This window comes from Notolepis coatsorum (genome assembly GCF_963971535.1).
Source record: "Notolepis coatsorum genome assembly, chromosome: 3".
NCBI lineage: Eukaryota > Metazoa > Chordata > Actinopteri > Aulopiformes > Paralepididae > Notolepis > Notolepis coatsorum.
Genome location: NC_140167.1, coordinates 38,578,410 through 38,600,909, shown reverse-complemented (window position 1 = coordinate 38,600,909; position 22,500 = coordinate 38,578,410). Strand labels below are relative to the sequence as shown.

The following is a 22,500-nucleotide window of genomic DNA, read 5'->3' as shown; positions in this document are numbered from 1 at the left end:
CCCCAAGAATCGAACCCACGACCGTCTAGCTGTGAGGCGACAGTGTTAACCACTACACCACCATGCCGCCCACATTTGTTGCTAGGGTCAGGGGAACTTTTAGCATTGTTGCTAGGGTGAGGGGAACTTTAAGTATTGTTGCTAGGGTCAGGGGAACTTTAAGTATTGTTGCTAGGGTCAGGGGAACTTTAAGCATTGTTGCTAGGGTCAGGGGAACTTTTAGTATTGTTGCTAGGGTCAGGGGAACTTTAAGTATTGTTGCTAGGGTCAGGGGAACTTTAAGCATTGTTGCTAGGGTCAGGGGAACTTTAAGTATTGTTGCTAGGGTCAGGGGAACTTTTAGTATTGTTGCTAGGGTCAGGGGAACTTTAAGTATTGTTGCTAGGGTCAGGGGAACTTTAAGCATTGTTGCTAGGGTCAGGGGAACTTTAAGCATTGTTGCTAGGGTCAGGGGAACTTTTAGTATTGTAGCTAGGGTATGGGGAACTTGAGGCATCCATACTAAGCGCAGCCGACTGGGGTTCAAACAGGGCACCGGCGAGAGTGACAAGACCCAGAGGCCCAGGCAGGTTTTCGGCAAGCATGGCTGAAGAAAGATCTGACTGGGTGTTGGAGTGGGCTGCAGACTGCAAACAGTAGGAATGGCAACTAGTGCTCCAGGAGATAATATTCACCTGAGGTCCAGTTGATGTGTGGATTGTGAGCTTCGAGCCAGGGACGGCCAAGCACCAACAGAATGAGATTACAGTCAGTTAAATGGAATCTGATGTCCTCCTGATGATTACCAGGCAGAATAAGAGTCATAGGAACAGTCTAGTATTCTACCCAAACTGGTGTCAAACTGTGGAGAAACTTGACTTCTAGTAGAAAAGGGAGTGGCTCTGTCTTGTTACTATTTGCATGACCATGTTAGAGTCAATGCAACTCTTGTCAGCTCCAGACATAATAAAAACAGATGTGGACCACGACTGGGTGTGCAACCTGAGGGCAGCATCGAGTTGAAGATGAGGAGGAGAAGGGGAAGAAGAAGAGTTGGCTGCTTGGTTCAGGGATGCAGGACCGGACTCTGCAGTGCTTGGAAAAACACGGAAGTGACCTGAGACCAGCGTTACCGTAATAATAACGCTTTGGTGCAGAGACAAAAAAACTGCATAGATGAGGATAGGTGAGGAACCGAGTTAGGGGCAGCTGCATGAGCCTGAAATAACTGGGCATGCTGTTCCAAAAGCAGCTGGGTTCATTTCCATGGCCAAATCGTCAGGACTAGTACAGAACACAGGCAGGCAGGTACTGGTTTCACTATTTCACATAATAGAACACATACAATACAGAAAAGCTACTCAAGGGAAAGAGTGAGAGGAGAGAGAAAAGAAAAGAGGCATGCAGGCCATACCAGCAATATCCCTAACTTGAACTTGTTGAACTTGGAAGATAAAAATTAATTTTCAAGCACTTTCCTTACTTGGTATCAGGAAAATGAGAGTGTATGGAATGTAGACACTGGGTCTCATTCCCAAACGAAGTTACGACAAAAAATGTCGTCTTAGCCAGATTTCGGCTTATTTAAGACATATTAGGGCTGGGAGTGGGAGTCCCCAAATTTTCCTGAGATCAGATTTGATCATGGCTGAGAGCAGATTTAAGAGTGCTGAGGAGCACTCTTAAATCTGCTCTCAGCCACGATCAAATCTCATGATTGATTGACTAATTTAAAATGTCATTATAACTTGACAGACTGTGTTCTCATAGTGATTCCTTCACGTCAACACTACAGGCCTCCTTGGAATTAATTACTTAATCATAATTAAAATAAATATGACAATATTTGTACGATAAGAAATTACGCATTTGATGTCGGAAAAATAAATAATATGGATTCATCTGATCACAGGGCAGCTGCTTAACCATATCTGAACCAGCTATTTTGGACAAATGTATAATTACTTTAATTACTCAGATATTCAAACACAATTATGCAATTATTGTGAAATGATTGAAAATAATAATTATTTAATGCCTTCTGTGGAATTTGTATTTCTTATTTGTTACACATCTGTTTTAATGAGTAATTATATACATTAGAAAGAATGCAGGTCAACATACAATGTATCCCATTGATTGGTATACAATGGGACAGACCTTTGTTTGTTTGATTGATTGATTGATTGATTGATTGATTGATTGATTGATTGATTGATTGATTGAAAACTTTATTAACAGATTGCAGAATGGGTACAGTACAGTACAGCTCAATTACATACAATTGTTAAGGGGATGCAGACCAGAGAAAGACTTTCGTCTTGTTTACATCAGGGTCCCCCATTTTCAATTCATCATAACATATATGACACACACGACACAGATAGACAGTACTGCTACATCTATACATTTATGACATACCAGATTTGCAAATACAGTAGGCCTACTGTTTGTGATACAAAAAGAGTCCAGAAAAGAGAGTACATTTGACGTAGAAACTGTTGGAGGAGGTTGGGTAGGAGGGGTGGGTGGGGGATAGACTTACACTGTACAAGCAAAACTGTACATTGGAATATTGACAAAACCATACTTGGTCATTTACTGTACATTGGAGGGGGTTGATATAGCTATAAACCTGCATTCCTTCGAATATATCATTAATCAATTAAACTTATATTGGAATACACTATATAGCCTATACACCAACACTGAAATGACAGTGGATAAATAAATAAGAACTAAAGCTAATCGGTGGAAATAGACTGCATTAATATTCCATAACAAGTCTTGTGTGCGCCTACGAATGAACAGTATAGGCTTAATTATGGAATAATAAGCCATACTGCGTTCATTCATTACACCCGCCGTAGGCTATATATATTATATTTCATTCATTCATTCATTCATTCATATACAGTACTATGCGCGCGCGCGCGTGTGTGTGTGTGTGTGTGTGCGCGCGCTGCGGCAGGTGTACCACGAGCTGTATATGATGCCAATACATTAATCTAATCTAGTTTTGATGGCTCGCAAGACTCGCAAAGCACTTCCGCCATTCCATTCTCACACAGCTGCGTCACTAGTTGCCTTATAAGGAGCTCTGGAGGCGTTGTTTTGTATGCAAATGACCTGAACGGGAACGCGCGTTTCGAGTTTAAGACAGAATGCCATTCTCCAAGCAGATATCAGATCATATCATTTGTGCGACCGTTTCAGCCACTTAAGACATATTACCAGCACGTTCAGGACTCAGAGTGAACTTGTCATTGATTCTGTCTCAGTGGTTCCAAGATAAGTCTTCCAGAATAACTCTTTGAAAAAAATTCGGGAATGAGACTCAATCTTGTTGGAAATATAGAACAGCTGACAGATTAGAAATCGCATCTATTGTTCGAAAGTTATGAATACAATGAAATATATTATATATCGAATAAGGCCCAGTAATGAATAAACTAACATTATGTTTCATAAACATTTGAAAATATTCCATTCGCTAAATAATACATCAATTATGCATCTGCAAAGATCGCTAGCACACAGCTAATCCTGGCCATTACAACCACTTCCTGTATTTTATAAACATGTTTTTAGAGTGAAACCCATTACTAAAACGTCCAGACAAACCTCACAGGAGCATTACAGACTATCATACAAATGTACAAATGCTATAAGGTGGCTAAAAATACACTATAAACCATACTTTGGTCGTCGTTTCTTGTGCTAGCTTTTGTTAGCCGGCCTTAGCCAACATTAGCGGGGCTGGGGTAGCAGAGTCAAGTGCCCCTCGCGCTGGGTAAAAAATCACCACAGCCCGGCGATTTCCAAACAGGCTTTTTATAAGTGAAAACATTACCAAAAACGTTGGAAAAACATCACGGAAGCATTATAGACTGTCATACAAATGTAAAAATGCTATAATTGTACCAACAATTATGTAGACATTGTACTTACGTCGTTGTTTGAAACTGCGTGAAAGAAATGATTTATTAACACTTTAATCGCCAAGGACGCCTATACTCGTCATTCCCCGCCATGCTAATTCTGCCAATGAAGCCGTAACACGTCATTGAGATCAATATTTCAAAATATTATAATAATATATTCAAAATAATATAAGTCCATTTGAAATTTGTTATTATTATTATTATTTATTGTTGGTTTTATTTGTATTTTTTTACATTGCTTATTGTATACATTGTAAGAGCCAGTGAAGAAACATTCCAACAAGTGCTTCCATCACCACCGTGGTCCTCTCCTGGCTGTTAGCGAACCTCTCCAGGCTGTCCAGCATCGCTTGGGCCGTGTTGCCACGGGCACAGGCACACAGGCCACCAGCGGTACCCCTCAGCCCAACCGTCCACCAGCGGTGCCACGCGTGTTCTCTGACACCCTTGTTTGAGTATTACTGATGTATTTAGTTCTTGAGAGAAATTGTAAACTGTATCTATCAAATAATAGTGACAAAATCAAGTAAATCAAATTCATGTTTAAAGGCTTTATTCATCCTACATCCATGCAATTAATCGCTGTCGGACTTGTACAGCACTTCTGTTGTCTGGGCAAGATGAGCAGTGGAATGTTGGAAGGGGGCCAGCGCTGGTGGGTGGGGGGCCTGAGGGGCACCGCTGGTGGGCGGGGGGCAGCCTGAGCGTCCACCAGTGGTGCCACACGTGCCCGTGGCAACACGGTCAAGGCGATGCTGGACAGCCAGGAGAGGGTCACCAACAGCCTGGTGAGGTTCACTAACAGCCAGGAGAGGACCGTGGTGGTGATGGAAGCGCTTGCGGCCACCCTGGCCCAAATAAAACGCACAATTACTCAGTAGTATTTATATATTTTATACCCAGTTTAATCACCTGTACATTGTATATTACTATTGCACTTTATTGTTACATTTGCACTCTGGTTAGATGCCAAACTTATTTTCATTGTATTGTACTTGTGCTGTGGCAGCCATAACTCATTGGGCGCCAATAACGAGTATACTTGTGTTTCGCCGCCAACACTTGTGCGCCAATAACGAGTATACTTGTTTTTGGATCCTTTGATCTTTTTCTTTTGATCCCTGTTCTAAACACTCAGCCGGAGCTCCCTGGCACATCTGCCTACGTTGGAATTGCAATGACGATCGAATCTCACCAGGTGGCAGTATCGCCTACCTTATGAACATCCATGGGACAGCTATTATGCCCCTTTTCCACTGCATGGTACCTACTCTACTCTACTCTACTCTGCATTTTCGGTTTTCCATTGCCAAAATACCTGGAACCGGGTACTTTTTGGGTTCTTTTTTAGTCCCTGCTCTGTAGAGGTTCCAAGCGAGTAGAACTGGTACCAAAAAAGTTATGTGAAACACTGCAGACCACTGATTGGTCAGAAGTGAGAAGCGTCACACGTTGGAGCGTCTGCACAAAAACAGAAAGCCGCCATCTTTATTTAGCCTTGCATAGGATTTCATTATTTGTTTGCAGCAGGAACAAGTGCAATAAACAAAAAAGGATACATTCACTGTGTATTCTGCCTCATTTATTGATGAAACAAAACCAACATCAACACAATTTACCACCGAGCAGAGAGTTTACTCTCACAAAAAGATTGCTGATTTGTTAGCTCATGTGATTGCGTTTTACCGTTAGCATTTGGCTAGAGTACATAGCGCGCACAGATCAATATAACTCGCTATTGATTGTTTGTACTAGTAACGTTAATGCTAGTAGAATAGACACAACGTGAGGTAATCATCATCATCCATTTTAAACCGGTTATTACCTAATGCTAACGTTAACATTAGCAGAATAGACACAAGAGGTAATGTTAACGTTAGCGGAATAGACACGAGAGGTAACGTTAGCGGAATAGACACACCGAGAGTCTGGTTAATGTTGTTATTGATTGAAAACTGTGATTACTCTGGCTTGCTCCAAGCCCCCACGGACATAGCTATGCTCACAGAGCTCATGCTGTACGCCAGCGGCCCCGCCTCCCCACACGGAGACAAACGGAGTACTACCTGCAGTGGAAAAGGAATGAAGTACCAGGTACCTAAAGCGAGTAGAGTAGAGTAGGGTAGAGTCGAGTAGGTACTATGCAATGGAAAAGAGGCATTAGTGTGTTAGTGCCAGCCCCCAAACAACTAGGTACTCGTTGTGAGCAGCAGTGAGCAGGACACGTTCGACAATCATGATCGCCTAGAGCGAACTATTAGATATTATGAAAAAGACTAAATGGATTATATGGATGATGAATATAGACGATAAGGTGCGTTTCCACCAGACTGCTGCTAAAACGTAAAACAACTATAATCAAACCGACCGATGAGGAAACCTATTCGGCTCCGTCTATAGTCAGGCCCGAGCAGATGAAGAAGACGGATGAGGGCTACCTAACGTTATATGTACTGATCCTGTTCTGATTCAAGACACTTTTGGACTCGAACTGAGAAATGGAGTACCTCTAAACCAAAGGTAACATCTATTTTACGTGTACTTTACCGAAACTCCATCATAAAACATGCGTTTATATGATCGCAGCGTCGGATAAATGACCCCCCCCCCCCGGCTTTGTGAAGAAACAAGGTCATGTGTTTACCTTTGACCTGGCAATAATATAGGTTTCAAGCGAGCAGCCGCGAGATTTGCTCATACGCTGCACAAAACACACTTTATCTCACGATCTAGAAAACCAGTCTGGATTATTTTTAAACAGGGCAATGTTTATCTTGGGATTGTGAATGAACGAGGGTATGTAGAAACAAACGCTTTTTTACATGTTGGACTATAAATAGTGTTTGTTAAATGAGCCATACTATTGTCTCCATAGCTATCATATAGAATATACAATAGCTCCGCGACATCGTGAAATATCGTGAAAATGGTCAAAAAAAGCTGGCGCCAGGCCGTACAGATGGGGAAAGAGGATGGCGTTCAATGAGTATTGTACGCAGCGCATACAGTATCTGTGATCTCCTAATAAAACAAGTCATTAGAATAATATAACCTACTGTTCATTCATTACGCATGTATACAGTGTGTGTGTGTGTGTGTGTGTGTGTGTGTGTGTGTGTGTGTGTGTGTGTGTGTGTGTGTGTGTGTGTGTGTGTGTGTGTGTGTGTGTGTGTGTGTGTGTGTGTGTGTGTGTGTGTGTGTGTGTGTGTGTGTGCGCTGAACAGGTGGCCAGGAGCGCGCAACAAGACGGTATAGATATGGAATATTAATACAGTCTATTCCCCTATAGCTATATCCACACGATTGGGTTTAGTTCTTATTTATTTATCCACTGTCATTTGGAGTGTTGGTGTAGTGCTTGTATTTATTTTCGGACATCACGATGCCTTTTGAGGCTTGACTGTAAATGTAAAACGTCATTTTTTATCATACAAATATTGTCGTATTTATTATTATTATGATTATTTAATTCCAAGGATGTCTGTAGAATCGACGTGAACGCAATCACCATGATTCCTCACAAATAAAGCCGTTAAGAACACGGCACACACCAGTCTGTCCGACTTACGACTGCTCTTCAGCGCTCCTAAATCTTGCTCTTAGCTACGAGCGAATCCCAGAGAAGGGACCGTTCGTGAATCCCCAAATTTGCCTGAAAAGGTCTTAAGTGGAGCTACGATGAAATTTGTTCTTAACCTTTGTCTTAAGTCCGTTGGTGAATGAGACCCAATGTATTTTGGACTGCACAGAAGTCACCATGGAAGCCATGCAGTCTCACTACCTTATACACAGTTGCCATTGCAGCTTGATTTCTGGCCCCTAATGAGTGGTATAATTATGAGGTACCTGATTACCGGTACACCATTTTCATGTTTTAAATATATTATTTTTTTTCTTTAAATATTTTCTTTATGTGGGGGTCACAATAATATGGGGTCTACCTCAACATGGGGTCTGCTGCCTGTAAGGGTTGGGCATCTTACCCTCCGCTCAGTGTCCTGTCAGCTTCTTCTCTGACTCCCAACCCCCTTCCCGTTTCTTCAGAGCCACATGAAGGCATGCTGTCAGCCACTGCATGAGGACACCTTCGGGGGAAACCTAAAAGTTGGCCTGGCACAAGTGGCGGCGATGGAGATCACCAAAGGCAACCACCGTGACAACAAGGCCGTGGTCCGTTATCTGCCTTGGCTGTACCATCCCCCTTCCACCATGCAACAAGGGTGAGCATCACACCAACGTTAAAGTCCAGACATCAGACATCATTAAATCAGACGCCAACATTATGGGAAATGCGCTTACCGTCTTCTCCAGAGTCAGACAATAAGATGGATACCAGTTCAATGAATGGAGGCAGATAGTACCAGTTAGCCTAGGCGTTGGCCAACATAACACCTCTCCCGGAGTTTAAGCTAGGCTACCGGTACTGTCCGCTTCCGTTCATTGTGCTGAGCTAGGCTAACGTGCAGCCGGATAGCTTTCTACTGAGTGCACAGAGAGGAAACTGATATCTATCTCCTTGTCTGACTCTGAATTTCCCATATGTTGGCGTGTTCCTTTAAAGGGGAATTCACATATTGTACTCCTGTGCACAGTTAAGTCAATATTTGTGAACAAGCACTCTCTCTTAAGGCGCTCCCATAGTCCAGCAGACTGTACACAGAGCAGACCCCGCGGAGGTCCGCGCGGACTCTTTGAGCCTTCATAGTCGAGCGGACCTCCGCGGACCAATTTCCTACATGTCACGCGGCAGTTTACACAATTGTCCCCACGCTGGTCAACTTCTGTCATGTCGTCGTCATCCGATGTCAAAATAAAGAGTATGTTATCTCCGTTTCCAATATTTCGATAATAAAACGGGCAGTTTTACGCACTTGAATAAAAGGTATATAGGCAGCGAGATGCAATGTACCGTATAGGCTTGAGGTGGACAGCGCGTGGTGCTGAAAAGACACGCATTGCATGAAATAAAAGCACCAGTTTTATTTCAAAATATTGGAAACGGAGATAACATTCTATGTTATCTCCGTTTCCAATATTTCTAAATAAAACTGGCAATTTTACACACTTCATTTAGAAAAGCCATTCAAACATCTCTCTTGGCACAGAGCGAGTGTTCAGAGTAAAATGCAGATCGGCGTCACATTAAATGCAGTTCGATGTCAACCAAAACGCCGAGCAGCGTTTTGTGTGACACCAAGTCAGCGGCGCGGATGTCCGCGCGTCAGAAAATAGGAGCTTCCCACCTGTGGGTCTGCTGTCCGCTGAGATCAAAGCTCAAGAGTCCGCGCGGACCTCCGCGGAGTCTGCTCTGTGTACAGTCTGCTGGACTATGGGAGCGCCTTTAAAGCTCAACCTTCTACAGAACTCTTCTCAGAATGTGTTCAGATCAGGGTTCAGTGGGGCACTGACTTTGTCATAAAATACTAATGCTAGTTCTCACACCCCAAATTATGTTTCTACTCTAGTCTTGTGACAAGTCTGAACAAGAAATTAAACCTCATTTGGGTTTAAAAGCTCACACAAAAATGTTTTGGGCCCACACACTCAGTGCCACATTCATTGTCTTGTCGTGGCAATATTACCATGTCATTATGGATCTGTGTTAAATATATGTACAGCTTGACTAGTTTAATACGACCAACTAGTAAACTAGTCTGACTACAGCAGACACTAGGCTACATATTCGACTGTCTCTTTAAGAACTCCAAGGTGGGGGAGAAGATGACGTTTGATCTAATCTTTTCCTTTTCTAGTGTGGGAGCCGTAGAGCTGCAAGGTTATTTCTCACTCCAGTTAAGACATAACAAAGGCTATTGAGCCAATCTCGTTATTAATTTCTCCCCTTTGGGCAGACTTTGTTTACCTAGATCTGGATGTCTAGTGTTACGTCATTTCAATTATGTATTTAATCTGTGTCTGACCAGACCTCTGGGTCACTTTCTGGTCAGACGCTTGTGTGTACACGTATGTGTCTCTCTATAAACTGATCATTTTCACTGTGGCCACAATGAATAAATCTATGATATTTTTTTTTATATAGCTCGACTCCGAATGATTTACTGGGCTCATCGGATGTTATATTTTATATGGCTTTACGCTCTGCTCTATTGGAACTGTCCCTTTAATCATATGCTATCATGAAAACTTTCAACCACATGCATGCACCTACACCTGCCTGGCCACGCCCACATCCGCTCACATATAAGCGGGCCATGGCCATACTACCAGCTCCTTCCCTACTTTCACCACCTGGAAGTACGTGCAGGGCACCTCTTCAGATCAGTGCTGAAGTAGTTAGTTAGTTATAGGAGCTGTGTTGGCATTGTCTTTTGTTTTTCCCTTTCTCACTAATTTACGGAGAAAGAAAGAATAATGTCATCACCACCGGAGAGTCTAGAGCAGTGGTTCCCAAACTGCGCCCTCTAGGTGGTGCGTGACATGAAAAGGCTAATGGTGGTAAAAATAAATAAAAAAAATTAAAAGAAATTACAATAAAATTTCATACAAATCTTAGTCAAACCTTTAGTATTATGGATATTAAACATGCTGGCAGAGTACATGCATCCATGTTGTCGTGAACATTTTAATTAAATAAGGAAATTCCCTATCCATAGTCGCCGTGGGAAGAGATAAAATAAAAAATAAAATCTGTACACGGAGACCAGCAACAATTTTTTCTAACAGAAACCCATTGGGGGGTGCGTCAGCTAGGTCGGGAGGTGACAGGGGGTGCGCGGCCAAAAAAGTTTGGGAACCGCTGTTCTAGAGGATTATTCTGACCGGCGGATTATTCTCCACCGGCGCTTCACATTCGGGCTTCCTCGGGGCGTAGTGGGGCTTTCCTGCTCCACGTTTGTGGCAGGCAGGTAAGCCTCAGCGGCGCCCAGAGGGGAGTGCCCCGCCAGCGTTGCTCTCCGGCTGTGCAGCTGGATACTATTGCTGCGGGAGGCAGTCGGCTGGTCCGACGGTCTCTCTGGTGGGTGGTGTCTTGCGGCGCGGGCTCTCCATCTCTGCTCGCTCACGTCAATTGGCGGTGAGCGGCGGGGGCGGACGGTCCAAACGGATGTGTCAGTTGTGCGGGGTTGGCTGCTCAGGCATACGGCCCCGCAGAACAGCCGGCTCCAGGCAAGGATTCCTCCGTTACCTCTCCATCGCGTCCGATACAGCTACAGTAGCTAGCCGTTAGCCTGTAGCTAACCGTTGGCCTATAGCTAGCCGTTAGCCTGTAGCTAGCCATTAGCTTGTAGCTAGGTGTTACCTTGTAGCGTCCGATGGACAATTGGGATTGCATGGAGGGGGCAGGGAGTTCTTGTTTGACGCCCTACAAAGACAGAGCTCTCTCCCCTCGGGCAGAGTGTGCTTTGTTTTCCTGGGAGCCCCATACTCCGAGTCTGGGTTCAAGTCCCACCTCCGAGACGGGACGCCCTACTGCCATCCGCACTGGACGTTGGCTCCCGCCTATCAGAAAGAGAAGGTGAGTTGAGCCTCCCGCCGTGAGGGATGCGAGCGAGACGGAGGAAAGTACGCAAGGGAGTTGCGTGTTTTTTGTCCCCGAGCTTAGTGCGGCAGCGGGCCGTACAAACGAGGCTCCGCTGCCGATGCCACTGTATCTCTGGCAACGGCGTCCTGTGAGGGAGGCGAGCGATGCCTACCCTTTCTTTGGGCGCTATCTGGAGTGACCAGGCCTGCACCTGCTTCAGTAGCTAGCCGTTAGCCTGTAGCTAGCCGTTAGCTTGTAGCTAGCCGTTAGCCTGTAGCTAGCAGTTAGCCTGTCGCTAACTGTTAGCGATAGCCTTGGGGAGATAGCGGGCCCTGGACACTCTGATTCGGCGTCATCTCTGGCAGAAGATGTCGTCAGCCTGTACCACGGCCAGCCGCAGGATATGGGCGAAACGCCGGAGCAGGACTCCAGCCGTCGCCACTACTGGCCCCGCCAGCAAGAGGCCTCGTCAACGGGGAGACCACCATTGTTACTGCCAGTCGTCCTGCGGCCCGGGGGTACAGGTAGGACACATTACCCCTTCTGCCCCACTCCCCCCCCCCCAAAATGATTTTGGTTAATAACATAAAGGGTCCCTCCTAAAGGGGGACTGTTTTTTGTTTAACAAAACGTGTGTTTACTTCACTGTATTTTGGGGGATACGACATGTGCAATATAGACCCACAGCAAAAAATGCTAGGGTCACGTTCTTGCTTGGGAGTTTTTTGCAAATTTCTCTGAAATTTGTTTTGGTTGCTGTTTTGTATAACTTACAAGGCCTGTATTTCTAGCACTTAGCCAAGGGCGTATGTCCTTTCTCTCTACCTAAGCCAGTGTTTTTTCTTACGTGGTAAAAGTGAACTTGACGGCTTCGTCGTACGATGAGGGTTGTGTGTTTCATGTAAATACGTTTTAGGATAAAACGTAGCATTTGAGTCCGCAACTGGTGTGCTATTGTTAGCTTACAGAGTTGTACATATGTAGCATGTTGTAAACCAAGGACTTTTTGAGTCCCTCTCTTCAGTCTGGTATTTTTCTTTGCTTAAGGGTAAAGATAAAAAAATTGCGGGTGGCAAGTTTTTCGCACGTAAGCCAGAGCCGTGGATAAAACCAGTTTTTTACAGAAACGAGGTTGTGGTTGGCGTGCAGGATGTAAAGCTATTACACTACAGGTGTATGTGCTTTCATTTAGCGCTCTATACAACTGGTGTCACGGCTCTGCCTTTTTTATTGCGTCGTATCAGGGGTGAGGTGGTTGAGGGGGGTGGACAAATAACCCCCCCCCCCCCGGATATAGCTATATCCTTTATGAAACTGATTGGCCAAAAGGTTGTGCCTTTCTACCTATCAGTCTCCCTGACAAAGGTGTTCTCTCTCTCGTCACAGGGAGAGGGGGGGGGGGTGTCTCCCACACCAAATTAGGATAGTGGGACACAGGATTTCCCTGGCTAGACCGCTGTCATTGTAAAGGATAGATGATGCAATGCAGTCGAGACGACGGAGTAGATCAAACATTGGCAGGGGGGTTTCATGCCCATTAGGTGGGCCACCGGGAGTGGTCCGTTCGCGTACTGACCGTCTTGGTGGCGCCGCCTGTTTTGGATCGACACGCGTACCTACCCCCCTCTTAGGACTGGGGGTGGCGGCATGACAAGGGCACAGGACTTGTCCTGGTCGCGCCGGACCGGATCAGTTTAACAAGTTCTGGTACCCCGAAGGACCCTGAGCTTTTCCGGGGGGAAAATGCCAGGGCGGGCCGGACGTCACAGGGGTTGATGTCATGAATGTGTGTGTCATATATATGCCACTACGAGTTGCCCTTAACAGTGGTGTGCATTGGTCCATACTATGTTGTACCTTTTTGCACAATGTTAGGTGGGTTGGTCCTTCTCCATTAGTTTCACCCCTCCCTCCCTGCTAAACCGGGGATGGGAGGGGGCTGTCGGGGAGGCTGCTTCTGTCAACTCCTCTATGCATCCCTGTGTAGGTCCCGGTCCTCCAGGCCCAGGTCGGGCCTTGCCCTCGTTGACCTGTTGGCCTGGGTTAACCCTTTTTAAACCTGAAACGCCTTGAACTGCATTGTATAGCCTGTGTATACGCCCAGTTATGTTTCCGGGGTTTCTTAATGGGTTAAGGGAGCAACCATTTTCTGTTCATAAACATAGGGGGGTGGTTGTCTCCCCGGTGTGTTGGTAGCAGAGTCGACTCTCCGGTTGAGCCCGGGTCTGACCCCGGCTGCCCGAGAGTATGCCCCCGCATGTTTCATGACGTCTGGCAATTGTGTCAAACTCTTTCTCTGAACCTCGACCCTGCAGGATTAATAAATTGGCGGGGCTGGGTTCGTGGTGGAATCTGTTCGCTGGCGGAGTTGGCTAACACCGACTCTGCGAGGTTCGTGACCCCATGAGAATGTGACATGGTGCATGGCATACCGAACACCCTTTCCGCCAGGATACTGTTCTTACAGTTAGCCCCTTAGGCGTGCCTGTCTAGTCCGCATTGCTCCGGGCGCAGGTCGAGTTCTGCTCTTATTAAGACCTGTCGGCCTGGATTGAGGGATCAACCTCCTTGGAGGGTTGTCTCCCCGGTGCGCCAGCTGGCCCCACGACATTGTGGGGGGGAAGCCTCCTTGGAGCGCTTCAGAGCGGCGTGCCAGGTGGAGAAGGGCCTTCACCTATTGTAGGCCCTGTCCGATACTCTGGCGATGTGGGGGGTGGTGTCACCAGTGACCGTCTGGTGGGGTCTCAATGCCGCGGCCTCGTTGACCTCGCCAGGCCCCTTTTTCGGGGGGTCCTGGCCCCCGGGATGTGCCCTGGGGCTGGGGCCTCCTCCACGCCCCGCTGCTACGGCCTTGCCATGGGGTCGGGGCTTTTTGACCCTGACCCCACGATGTTGGGGCCTGTGACGTGGTTTTTTTTCTTCATGTCCGTTCCCTGGTGGCATGCGGGATGCGCGACAGAGTAGTCGCGGGCCCTTCTAAACAAAGGTAAGTCCCATATATAAATCGTGCCATTTCTCGCCTGGATCAATAATCAATCTGAAATAAACGCTAGATTATCAGTATTATGTTTCATCATGCATGCACGAAAGGGTGGGGGGGAGGTCGTTTTTCTATGCTTCGATCGCCACCAACGGCATACATTACACAGTACATTACAGACACACGCTGCGATTGCGGGAAAAAAAATTATCGGATCAATGCAAGATTGATAACATATAGTCCTTACCTTGTCTATGATGTACTGCAAAAAGAATAATCCAATTATCTGATCGCCATTCCAAATACTGATTGCGATCGTGTGTCCAACGTTATCCAGCATTGCACATGAACGGGGGGGCGGGGACCCTATAAGTGCTCTCATCCCTATAAGGGAGAGAGAGGGACACGGAGCATCTTACACACACTCCCGGCCGCGCGCGTGCGGGGGAAACACACACATACAGTCGGGACACAGACCGTGACAAGCGAGCGAGCCCAGCCCAAAACAGCGTGAAATCTTGAAGTGGAAAAATGCTGCTTTGGAGTACTTGATTATAAATACAAAACAATGCATTATTTTGAAAAAATACCATACAGATTTGTTCCATAGACTCACAGGAATTGTGTAACATTGCCCAAATAGTGAAAGGAATAGCAAAACATGGGACCTTTCGCTTGAGTGCCAGCGCTTTAGTCAATGAGAGGACGGCGATATTTGCGAACGCATAAACTATATCTTAAATAATATGTGTCTAATACAACCGTCGCTTATCAATGACTTGCTTGCAGTCAACATGTACGAAACGGATTGTTTTTTCATCAGTACATTTCCGTTTTATACCGTTTTGAATACGAGTATAGTTTTGAAGATTTCTAGTGATTTCTCCGCGAAAATATCCCTTTAGTGGAATACACAAAACACGTTGTCATTTTTCGGCCTATTTATGAAGCGGGTACCAGGCTTTTATTGAAAGGAGGCATGTATAAGAGAGAGGCCTATATTTCTAATTTTCAAACAGATCATAATGAATAAATCAACATTTTGTGTCAGTTTGAACCCAGTCAAATGTACTGGGTTAATTTATTGAAACCAAGTACTGTATGAAATAGTAAACAGTGCAATTACAGGTGGTCACTGGTCATTTCAACGTTTTCAAAGTGAAATCAAGTAACTTTACCTGAGTAAAATAGTGCAATCACAATACTGGTATAAACAATTCTGAGGTAGGCTTACTCTCTTGGTAAACATTAACACCATACCATTTATATGGTATTTACTGCACAGCCAGCATATAACAACAATAACAAAATATATTGCCTATGGTAAATACCATAAAAACATCAACACAGTGCAACAGTGTCAATTTAACTTTAAATATAACTTCAACTGAGGTAGACTACCACAATACTGTGGTCCATCCTATTTATTTCCCATTCAAATACCTGTATATAGGCCTATATACAGTTAGGCTAATAACAGTCAAGTTCAGCTGCAAATAATAAAATTTAAATAAAATATATGGTACAATATTAACTATAACATCATCAATGCAGCTTACATGAACAAAACAGTGCAACAGTGATCAATTTAACTTCTGCAAATTACAACTTCAACTGAGGGGTACTACATTCACAATAAGACAGACAGACAGACAGACAGACAGACAGACAGACAGACAGACAGACAGACAGACAGACAGACAGACAGACAGACAGACAGACAGACAGACAGACAGACAGACAGACAGACAGACAGACAGACAGACAGACAGACAGACAGACAACCTTCCTTTACTGGCCACAAACGCCTTGCCTCCATCACTCACTGTTGGGTAGATTTCCATTGCTTTTCTTTGTATCATTTTGCGCGACACACGGTTGTGTTTGTCGCGCAACGCATAAATCCACTCGGAAAGTAGTGTCTCCATCTCCTCGCTCACTTTTTTTCTCCCTCCTCCAGTTATGCGTGCTCTTTTACCGTCAGCTGCTTTCAGCTCATTCCTTTGTTTTTTCCAATATCGGATTTGTCTGGAATCAATGTTAACGTGCTTTGCGGCTTTCTCTCCCGAATGCTCCGCCGCATACCTCAAAACTTCCTCTTTAAACTTAACGTCAAACTTTCGTCTCTGTTTAGTACCGGTAGCCATGCTTGCTCTGTTGTTGTTGTGTTACGTGCTGCGAGCGACCCGTGTTCCATATACGGAAGTAAGGGGAGGTTCGCTCACGCGTATATTAGTAACCCGGCTTGTATTAGGAGGTCGGCTTATAATTGCTTATTTCAACAGCGCACCCGGTCATTAATAGAGAGTCGGTTTTTTATTGAATACAGGTCACTATTAGAGGAATTACGGTATGTGTACTTATGCACGCTAGAGAAGCGATTATCTATGCCCTGCCTGGCGCTAACGTTACGCACACACACATACACACATATGAGACACGTTGTGAACGCTGTGAAAAAAAACTCTGATTACCCCAAGACTGGTCAAATAAAGTCCTTACCTCACATCAGATGTTCTGCAAAAAGATTAATCCAATTCCTGATCGCCATTCCAAATATCGATCGTGTTTATTGATCCAACGTTATACCTTGAAACAGATAATCCACGCTGCTTTCGGTTGCCTCAATGAATGCAATAGTCTCAGGTTACATGGCTCAGAAGTCAAATGTGGAGCCCGGAGTTTTTTTTTCTCATGCATTTCCATTGACTCCATTCCAATGGGTGCAATACTATCCGAGAGACGATAGGGGGCGGTATTTACCCTTTTCGAGCTCAGAGCCAGTCCCAATGATAACGTGAGGCTGGATGGATGAAAAATGTATCTATATCGCTAATAAAAGAAATAGCGATTAAATAACAAGATTTCTCATCATTGGCACTCAACGCATGGCGGCCAACAACGAGATTTCTCGTCGTTGGCACCCAATGTGTTAAAGGATGACAACATTATGGGAAATGTGCTTATACCATCTTCTCAGTATTCCCTATATAAGAAGATAGATATCAATTTCTTCTCTGTGCCTTCAGTAGAAAGCAAGCTAGCCTAGCTTAGCACAAATTATATGGACCAGCGGATATGGACCAGCTAGCTTTGCTGTTGGCCAAAAACACCTCTCCCAGAGTTTTAAGCTAGGCTATTGGTCTGTATCCGCCTCCATTCATTTGTGCTAAGCTAGGCTAGCTTGCAGCCGGATAGCTTTCTACTGAACACACAGAGAGGAACTGATATATATCTTCTTGTCTGACTTGTTGGCATGTTCCTTTAATAATTAAGTGTCAGTGACGTAACCGTGATTGTTATGGCAACGACATCTTATATCATGAGGCTGAGAGGCTAGTGGTGGATTAACTTAAAAAATATGATGACAAGGGCGGCTACGTGGTGCAGTGGGCAAGGCGCTCACCACGAATACTGGAGACGCTGGGTTCGCCTGTTCGAGCCCAGCGCTCCACATTGCTTTCAGTTTAGCTGGTCGTCCGTACTAATACACATTGGGTGGGAAACTGATGGGTGGGGATCGGGCGTTGTGGACAGCGACTCCTACAGGTCGGTTGGTGCGCCTGCACAGTAGAATCAGGAAGCGATGGGGGCGGCGCCCCTCCAAAGCACAGACCCCTGACACTGAGAGATCGAGCTGCGCAGGTGAAAAGATGCGACTGCTGTTACCTCGAGTATCGGAGGGGACTCGTGCTATGTATGACTTAGTCCACATTGCAGCCGGCTTGTGGGAGGCAAGAAACAACGTTCGAGACAGGGGAGGGTTGAATTGGATGATACGAAATTGGGATGGGAGAAAAATAGAAAATGGGAGAAAAAGTGGATAAAAAAAATATATGATGACAATATTGCTCCACTGAGGTAATACTCTTGTCTACTCATCGACTCTCAACTGTGTTGTAGATAATGAATAACTTACTCAGGCAAATGGATCCGGTTAATATGATTTATTAGCCAGAGAGATCAATACATACAATAGATATGGCTGAATGGCTCCCATCCTGGGTTACAAGCTAGGAGACCCGGAAGAAGAAGAAGGCCGACGCCCCCATTCAGGGGCCACCCTATATACAGAGGGGGAGGGGACACACACCATGAAATGGCGTTTACAACGGGGAGGGGACAAAGACACATGTCCTTATGAGGAGACAAGGCTTTTATCTCCCACAACTGCATCCGTTTGTTCCACAGGCCCAAGGAGTTCATCGAGTGCGTGTCCCACATCCGACAGCTCTCCTGGCTGCTGCTGGGCTCCCTGACCCACTGCTCCCTGCACCAGGGCTCCACCTCCTGCATGCCCATCCCTCTCGACGCCGGCTCCCACATCGCCGACCACCTCATCGTCATCCTTATCGGCTTCCCGGAGCAGTCCAAGGTCTGGTGGAACTTCTAAACCTCTCTGTATCCACCTGTGTGTCCCTGACCTCCTCCTCCTGACCTCATCTCTGTTTCTGTCTCTCATCCCACAGACGTCAGTGCTGCACATGTGCTCCCTCTTCCACGCCTTCATGTTCGCCCAGCTGTGGACCATCTACTGCGAGCAGACGGCAGCAGCGCCGGTCCTGCAGAACCAGAACCAGACAGAGTTCTCCTCCGGCGCCATCCTCACCGGCCTGGAGTTCTGGAGCCGTGTCACGCCCAGCATCCTGCAGCTCATGGCCCACAATAAAGTGGTGAGACGATCCTTCTAGCGTTGCATCCGACCCGCCCTCCAGGGAACCAGGGAGGTTATGGCTACCGGAAAACAAGGGGCCTGCATATTGGGTCTGCTTGAAATGTGAACCGCTGACGATGTTGTGTTGTTATATAAGTGGTGTAATAGATTAGACTTGTAATAGATTCCCCTGATTATTGTTTTACTGATAAATTAAATAGTGAAAGGCCTATAATTGTGGTCAAATGTGTATCCTTCCCCTCCTAGATGGTAGAGATGGTGTGTCTTCATGTCATTAGCCTGATGGAGGCCCTGCAGGAGTGCAACTCAACCATCTTTGTCAAGGTTAGCTGTGTCCTCAGACTTTATACAGATTATACCCAATTGTCTTTGCACATCATATTTCATATGGTCATCTTTAATCAATAAACACTTACTAATTCATGTTCCTTCCCCCCCCCCCCCCTCCATCAGCTTATCCCTATGTGGCTGCCTATGATTCAATCCAATTTAAAGGTAAGAATGTATGTGTTTAGATTTGTTTTCATAAAAAATAATGCACACAGACGATCTGGGTACTTGAGGGGTAGCAGTAAAGACTTCCATGTCCGTTAGCGTGACGTTGAGGTATCAATTCTTATGTAAAATATGTAAAGGTGGACTTGGACTTATGGATTTATAAGCAAAGAACGTGTTTGTACCCAGCTAGTGTGGTTCTTTCCATGGTTATAGGTACAGATTAACATTGTGTTGATAAATGTGTCCAAGTGTGAACTAAAGCGGAACGTTCATCTTCTTCCTCTCCCTGGTCAGCATCTATCTGCGGGGCTTCAGCTGCGTCTCCAGGCCATCCAGAACAGGGTCAACCACCAGTGTCTGCAGGGCCAGGCTCCGGGGGCCCTGCCCATCGCCCTGCGCAAGTGGCTGCAGTGCACCCAGTTTAAGATGGCACAGGTGGAGATCCAGTCGTCTGAGGCCGCGTCCCAGTTCTACCCCATGTGACCTGTTCTCCGGTTCACCTTGAGGGGTCCTCCAGGGGGCAGAGTCCTCCTCAGTACCAACAAGCATCTGATCTGTCTGACCCTACTCCATAAGGACTCCTGTATAAATCAACATTGCTGGCTGAGCAGGCCCGGATTAGCCATTGAGAGTGTTGGGACAATTCCTGATGGTCTACCTGCCTGATTTGGCCTGCAATCATCAAAACACCAAGAAAACTAACCTTTTGTTCAGTCCAAATCACATACTAAGCATGTTAAATGTATGCTAAAAGGCAAAAGCCTCCACATATGGCCTGCAGACTTGAATTTGTTTATCAATTAATTTGCCTGCTGCCTCTACTCATGACAACTCAACTGGCCCGCAATACAAATCAAACGCACCTTACCGTGCAGCAGCACCAAACTCCAGACTACAACGTTCTCTGCTGCTGCACCTGCTGCCTGTTTTCAGTGAATGCAAATGCATCAACCCTGCTTTCATGGGCCACTGGAGGAGCAGGCCGAGTGTATTCAGCCTTCAGTTGTACCGTTATGTTTTTATTTACTTTCACTTTCACCTTTAAGTTCGCCAGTCACCTATTATTGACGTCTCAGGCCATGTCACATTTCTCTTGTATAATTTACATATTCGGTTGCATCCTGATGATCCTACATTATCAAGAGAATTTGTGCAAATTCAGTATTGTTAGTTAGTTAGTTAAACAATGTCACATACCTACTCTGAAATGTTTGGTTTTGCGCAAAAAGAGAGATGTGAAGGTGAGTGAAATGTGTTTTGTGCGCATGTTGCGTGTGCATCAAAGAGTTATTTTTATATAGGTGTGCGTGTTCTGTTCATTGAGGCACAAGTGTAACTGACGTGCATTTACAATCAATTTTTTATTTTTTTTTACCTTTTATCCAGGCAAGCAATTAAGAACAAATTCTTATATACAAAAGCAGCCTGTCCAAAAAGCAAAGGCCTTTTGTGGGAAGGGGGGGGTGGGAGGCTGTAACAAAAACAAGGTTATGTACATGCATACAAGTAAACAAAATACAAAATGACAGTAGCAATAGCACACAAGGACAACAATAAATAAGGGAGAGAGAAGGAAAGGGAGAGAGAGGGAGAGCGATAACCAGAGGGAGAGAGAGAGAAGAAAGGGGGAGAGGGAGGGTGGTAGGTGAGGGGGCTTAGGGGGAGGAGAGAATAGTCTGAGGGTTATGCGTGCGAATGGGAGGCAGTCAGCTGGTGCAACAGTCAGTTAAGATCTGTTGCAGATTTTGTTTAAAAGCAGTGAGCGATGTGAGGGCAGTGAGTTTAAGGGTGTTTTGTAATGTGTTCCAGTCAGATGCAGCAGCAAATCGGAAGGCGTTGCGTCCAGAAACCGTGCAGGCTTTGGGGATGGTGAGTTTGATTAAGTTGCTGGACCTTAGGCTGTAGTTAGAAGTGGAGACGTGCAGAAGGGAGGAGAGGTAGAGAGGTGTTTTACCAAGTATGGTTTTGTAAATTATTTGAAGCCAGTGAAGAAGCCTTCTGGTGTGAAGAGAAGTCCAGTCCACCAGGTTATAAAGGTCACAATGATGAGTGGTGAAGGGTGCACTAGTGGCAAAACAGATGGCTGAATGATGGAGTATGTTGAGTTTTCTGAGGGCACGCTGGGATGCCATTCTATAGATGGTGTCGCCATAATCAAATATAGGGAGGATGGTCATCTTGACAAGAGTGTGTTTGGCCGAGCGGGTGAAGGAAGCTTTGTTGCGGTACAGGAAGCTCAGACGAGCTTTGACTTTGGCCTGCAGGTGTTTTATGTGAGTAGAGAAGGAAAGGGATGGGTCTAGCCAGAGGCCAAGGTATTTATAAGAGGTAGCAAACGCCAGCTCTGAGCCGTCGGCACAGGTGATTTTAGGGGTGCTAGCAATGTCATGCTTTCTGTTTAAGAGCATACATTTAGTCTTCTTGGAGTTGAGAAGAAGGTGGAGACTGTGAAAGGACTGTTCAATAGAGGTAAGACTAATTTGAAGAGTGGATGCCGCAGAGTGGAGTGAAGGGCCTGCTGAGTACAAGATGGTGTCATCAGCGTATAGATGGATCTGTGAATTTCCAGCAGCCTTGGCTACATCGTTGATGTAGATAGAGAACAGCAAGGGACCCAAGATGGAGCCCTGAGGCACCCCTTTAAAGATATTTAGAGGGTCAGACAAGATGTTCTCCATCTTCACCTGCTGAACACGATTAGCAAGGTAGCTGGCAAACCAACTGCAGGATTTTGAAGAAAGGCCAATGCTGGAGAGCCTCTGTAGGAGGATGGAATGGTTGACTGAGTCAAAGGCTTTAGCTAAATCAATAAAGGTGGCGATGCAAACCAGCTTAGAGTCCAAGGAGGTGATGATGTTATTCAGGACCTTAAGGGTAGCTGTGATGCACCCGTGGCCTGGCCAGAACCCAGACTGCAGATTAGACAGCATGTTTGAGGCCATGA

At 45.6% G+C, this 22,500-nt stretch overlaps 1 protein-coding gene across 5 annotated transcripts in view; it reads left to right on the top strand.

The window, feature by feature from the left end:
* The window catches only part of unc79 (unc-79 homolog, NALCN channel complex subunit), a gene marked incomplete at its 5' end in the record, with an annotated part of 113,538 nt that extends 92,690 nt beyond the window's left edge, over positions 1–20,848 (top strand). For all 5 annotated transcript variants that reach the window (XM_084310124.1, XM_084310122.1, XM_084310123.1 and 2 more), the window contains 6 exons: positions 7,968–8,143; positions 18,575–18,758; positions 18,853–19,056; positions 19,305–19,382; positions 19,512–19,553; positions 19,851–20,848. In XM_084310124.1, the coding sequence (XP_084166250.1) occupies positions 7,968–8,143; positions 18,575–18,758; positions 18,853–19,056; positions 19,305–19,382; positions 19,512–19,553; positions 19,851–20,039 (873 nt within the window). In that variant the 3' untranslated portion in view covers positions 20,040–20,848. The remainder of the gene's footprint in view (positions 1–7,967; positions 8,144–18,574; positions 18,759–18,852; positions 19,057–19,304; positions 19,383–19,511; positions 19,554–19,850) is intronic.
* Positions 20,849–22,500: the final 1,652 nt, after the last annotated feature.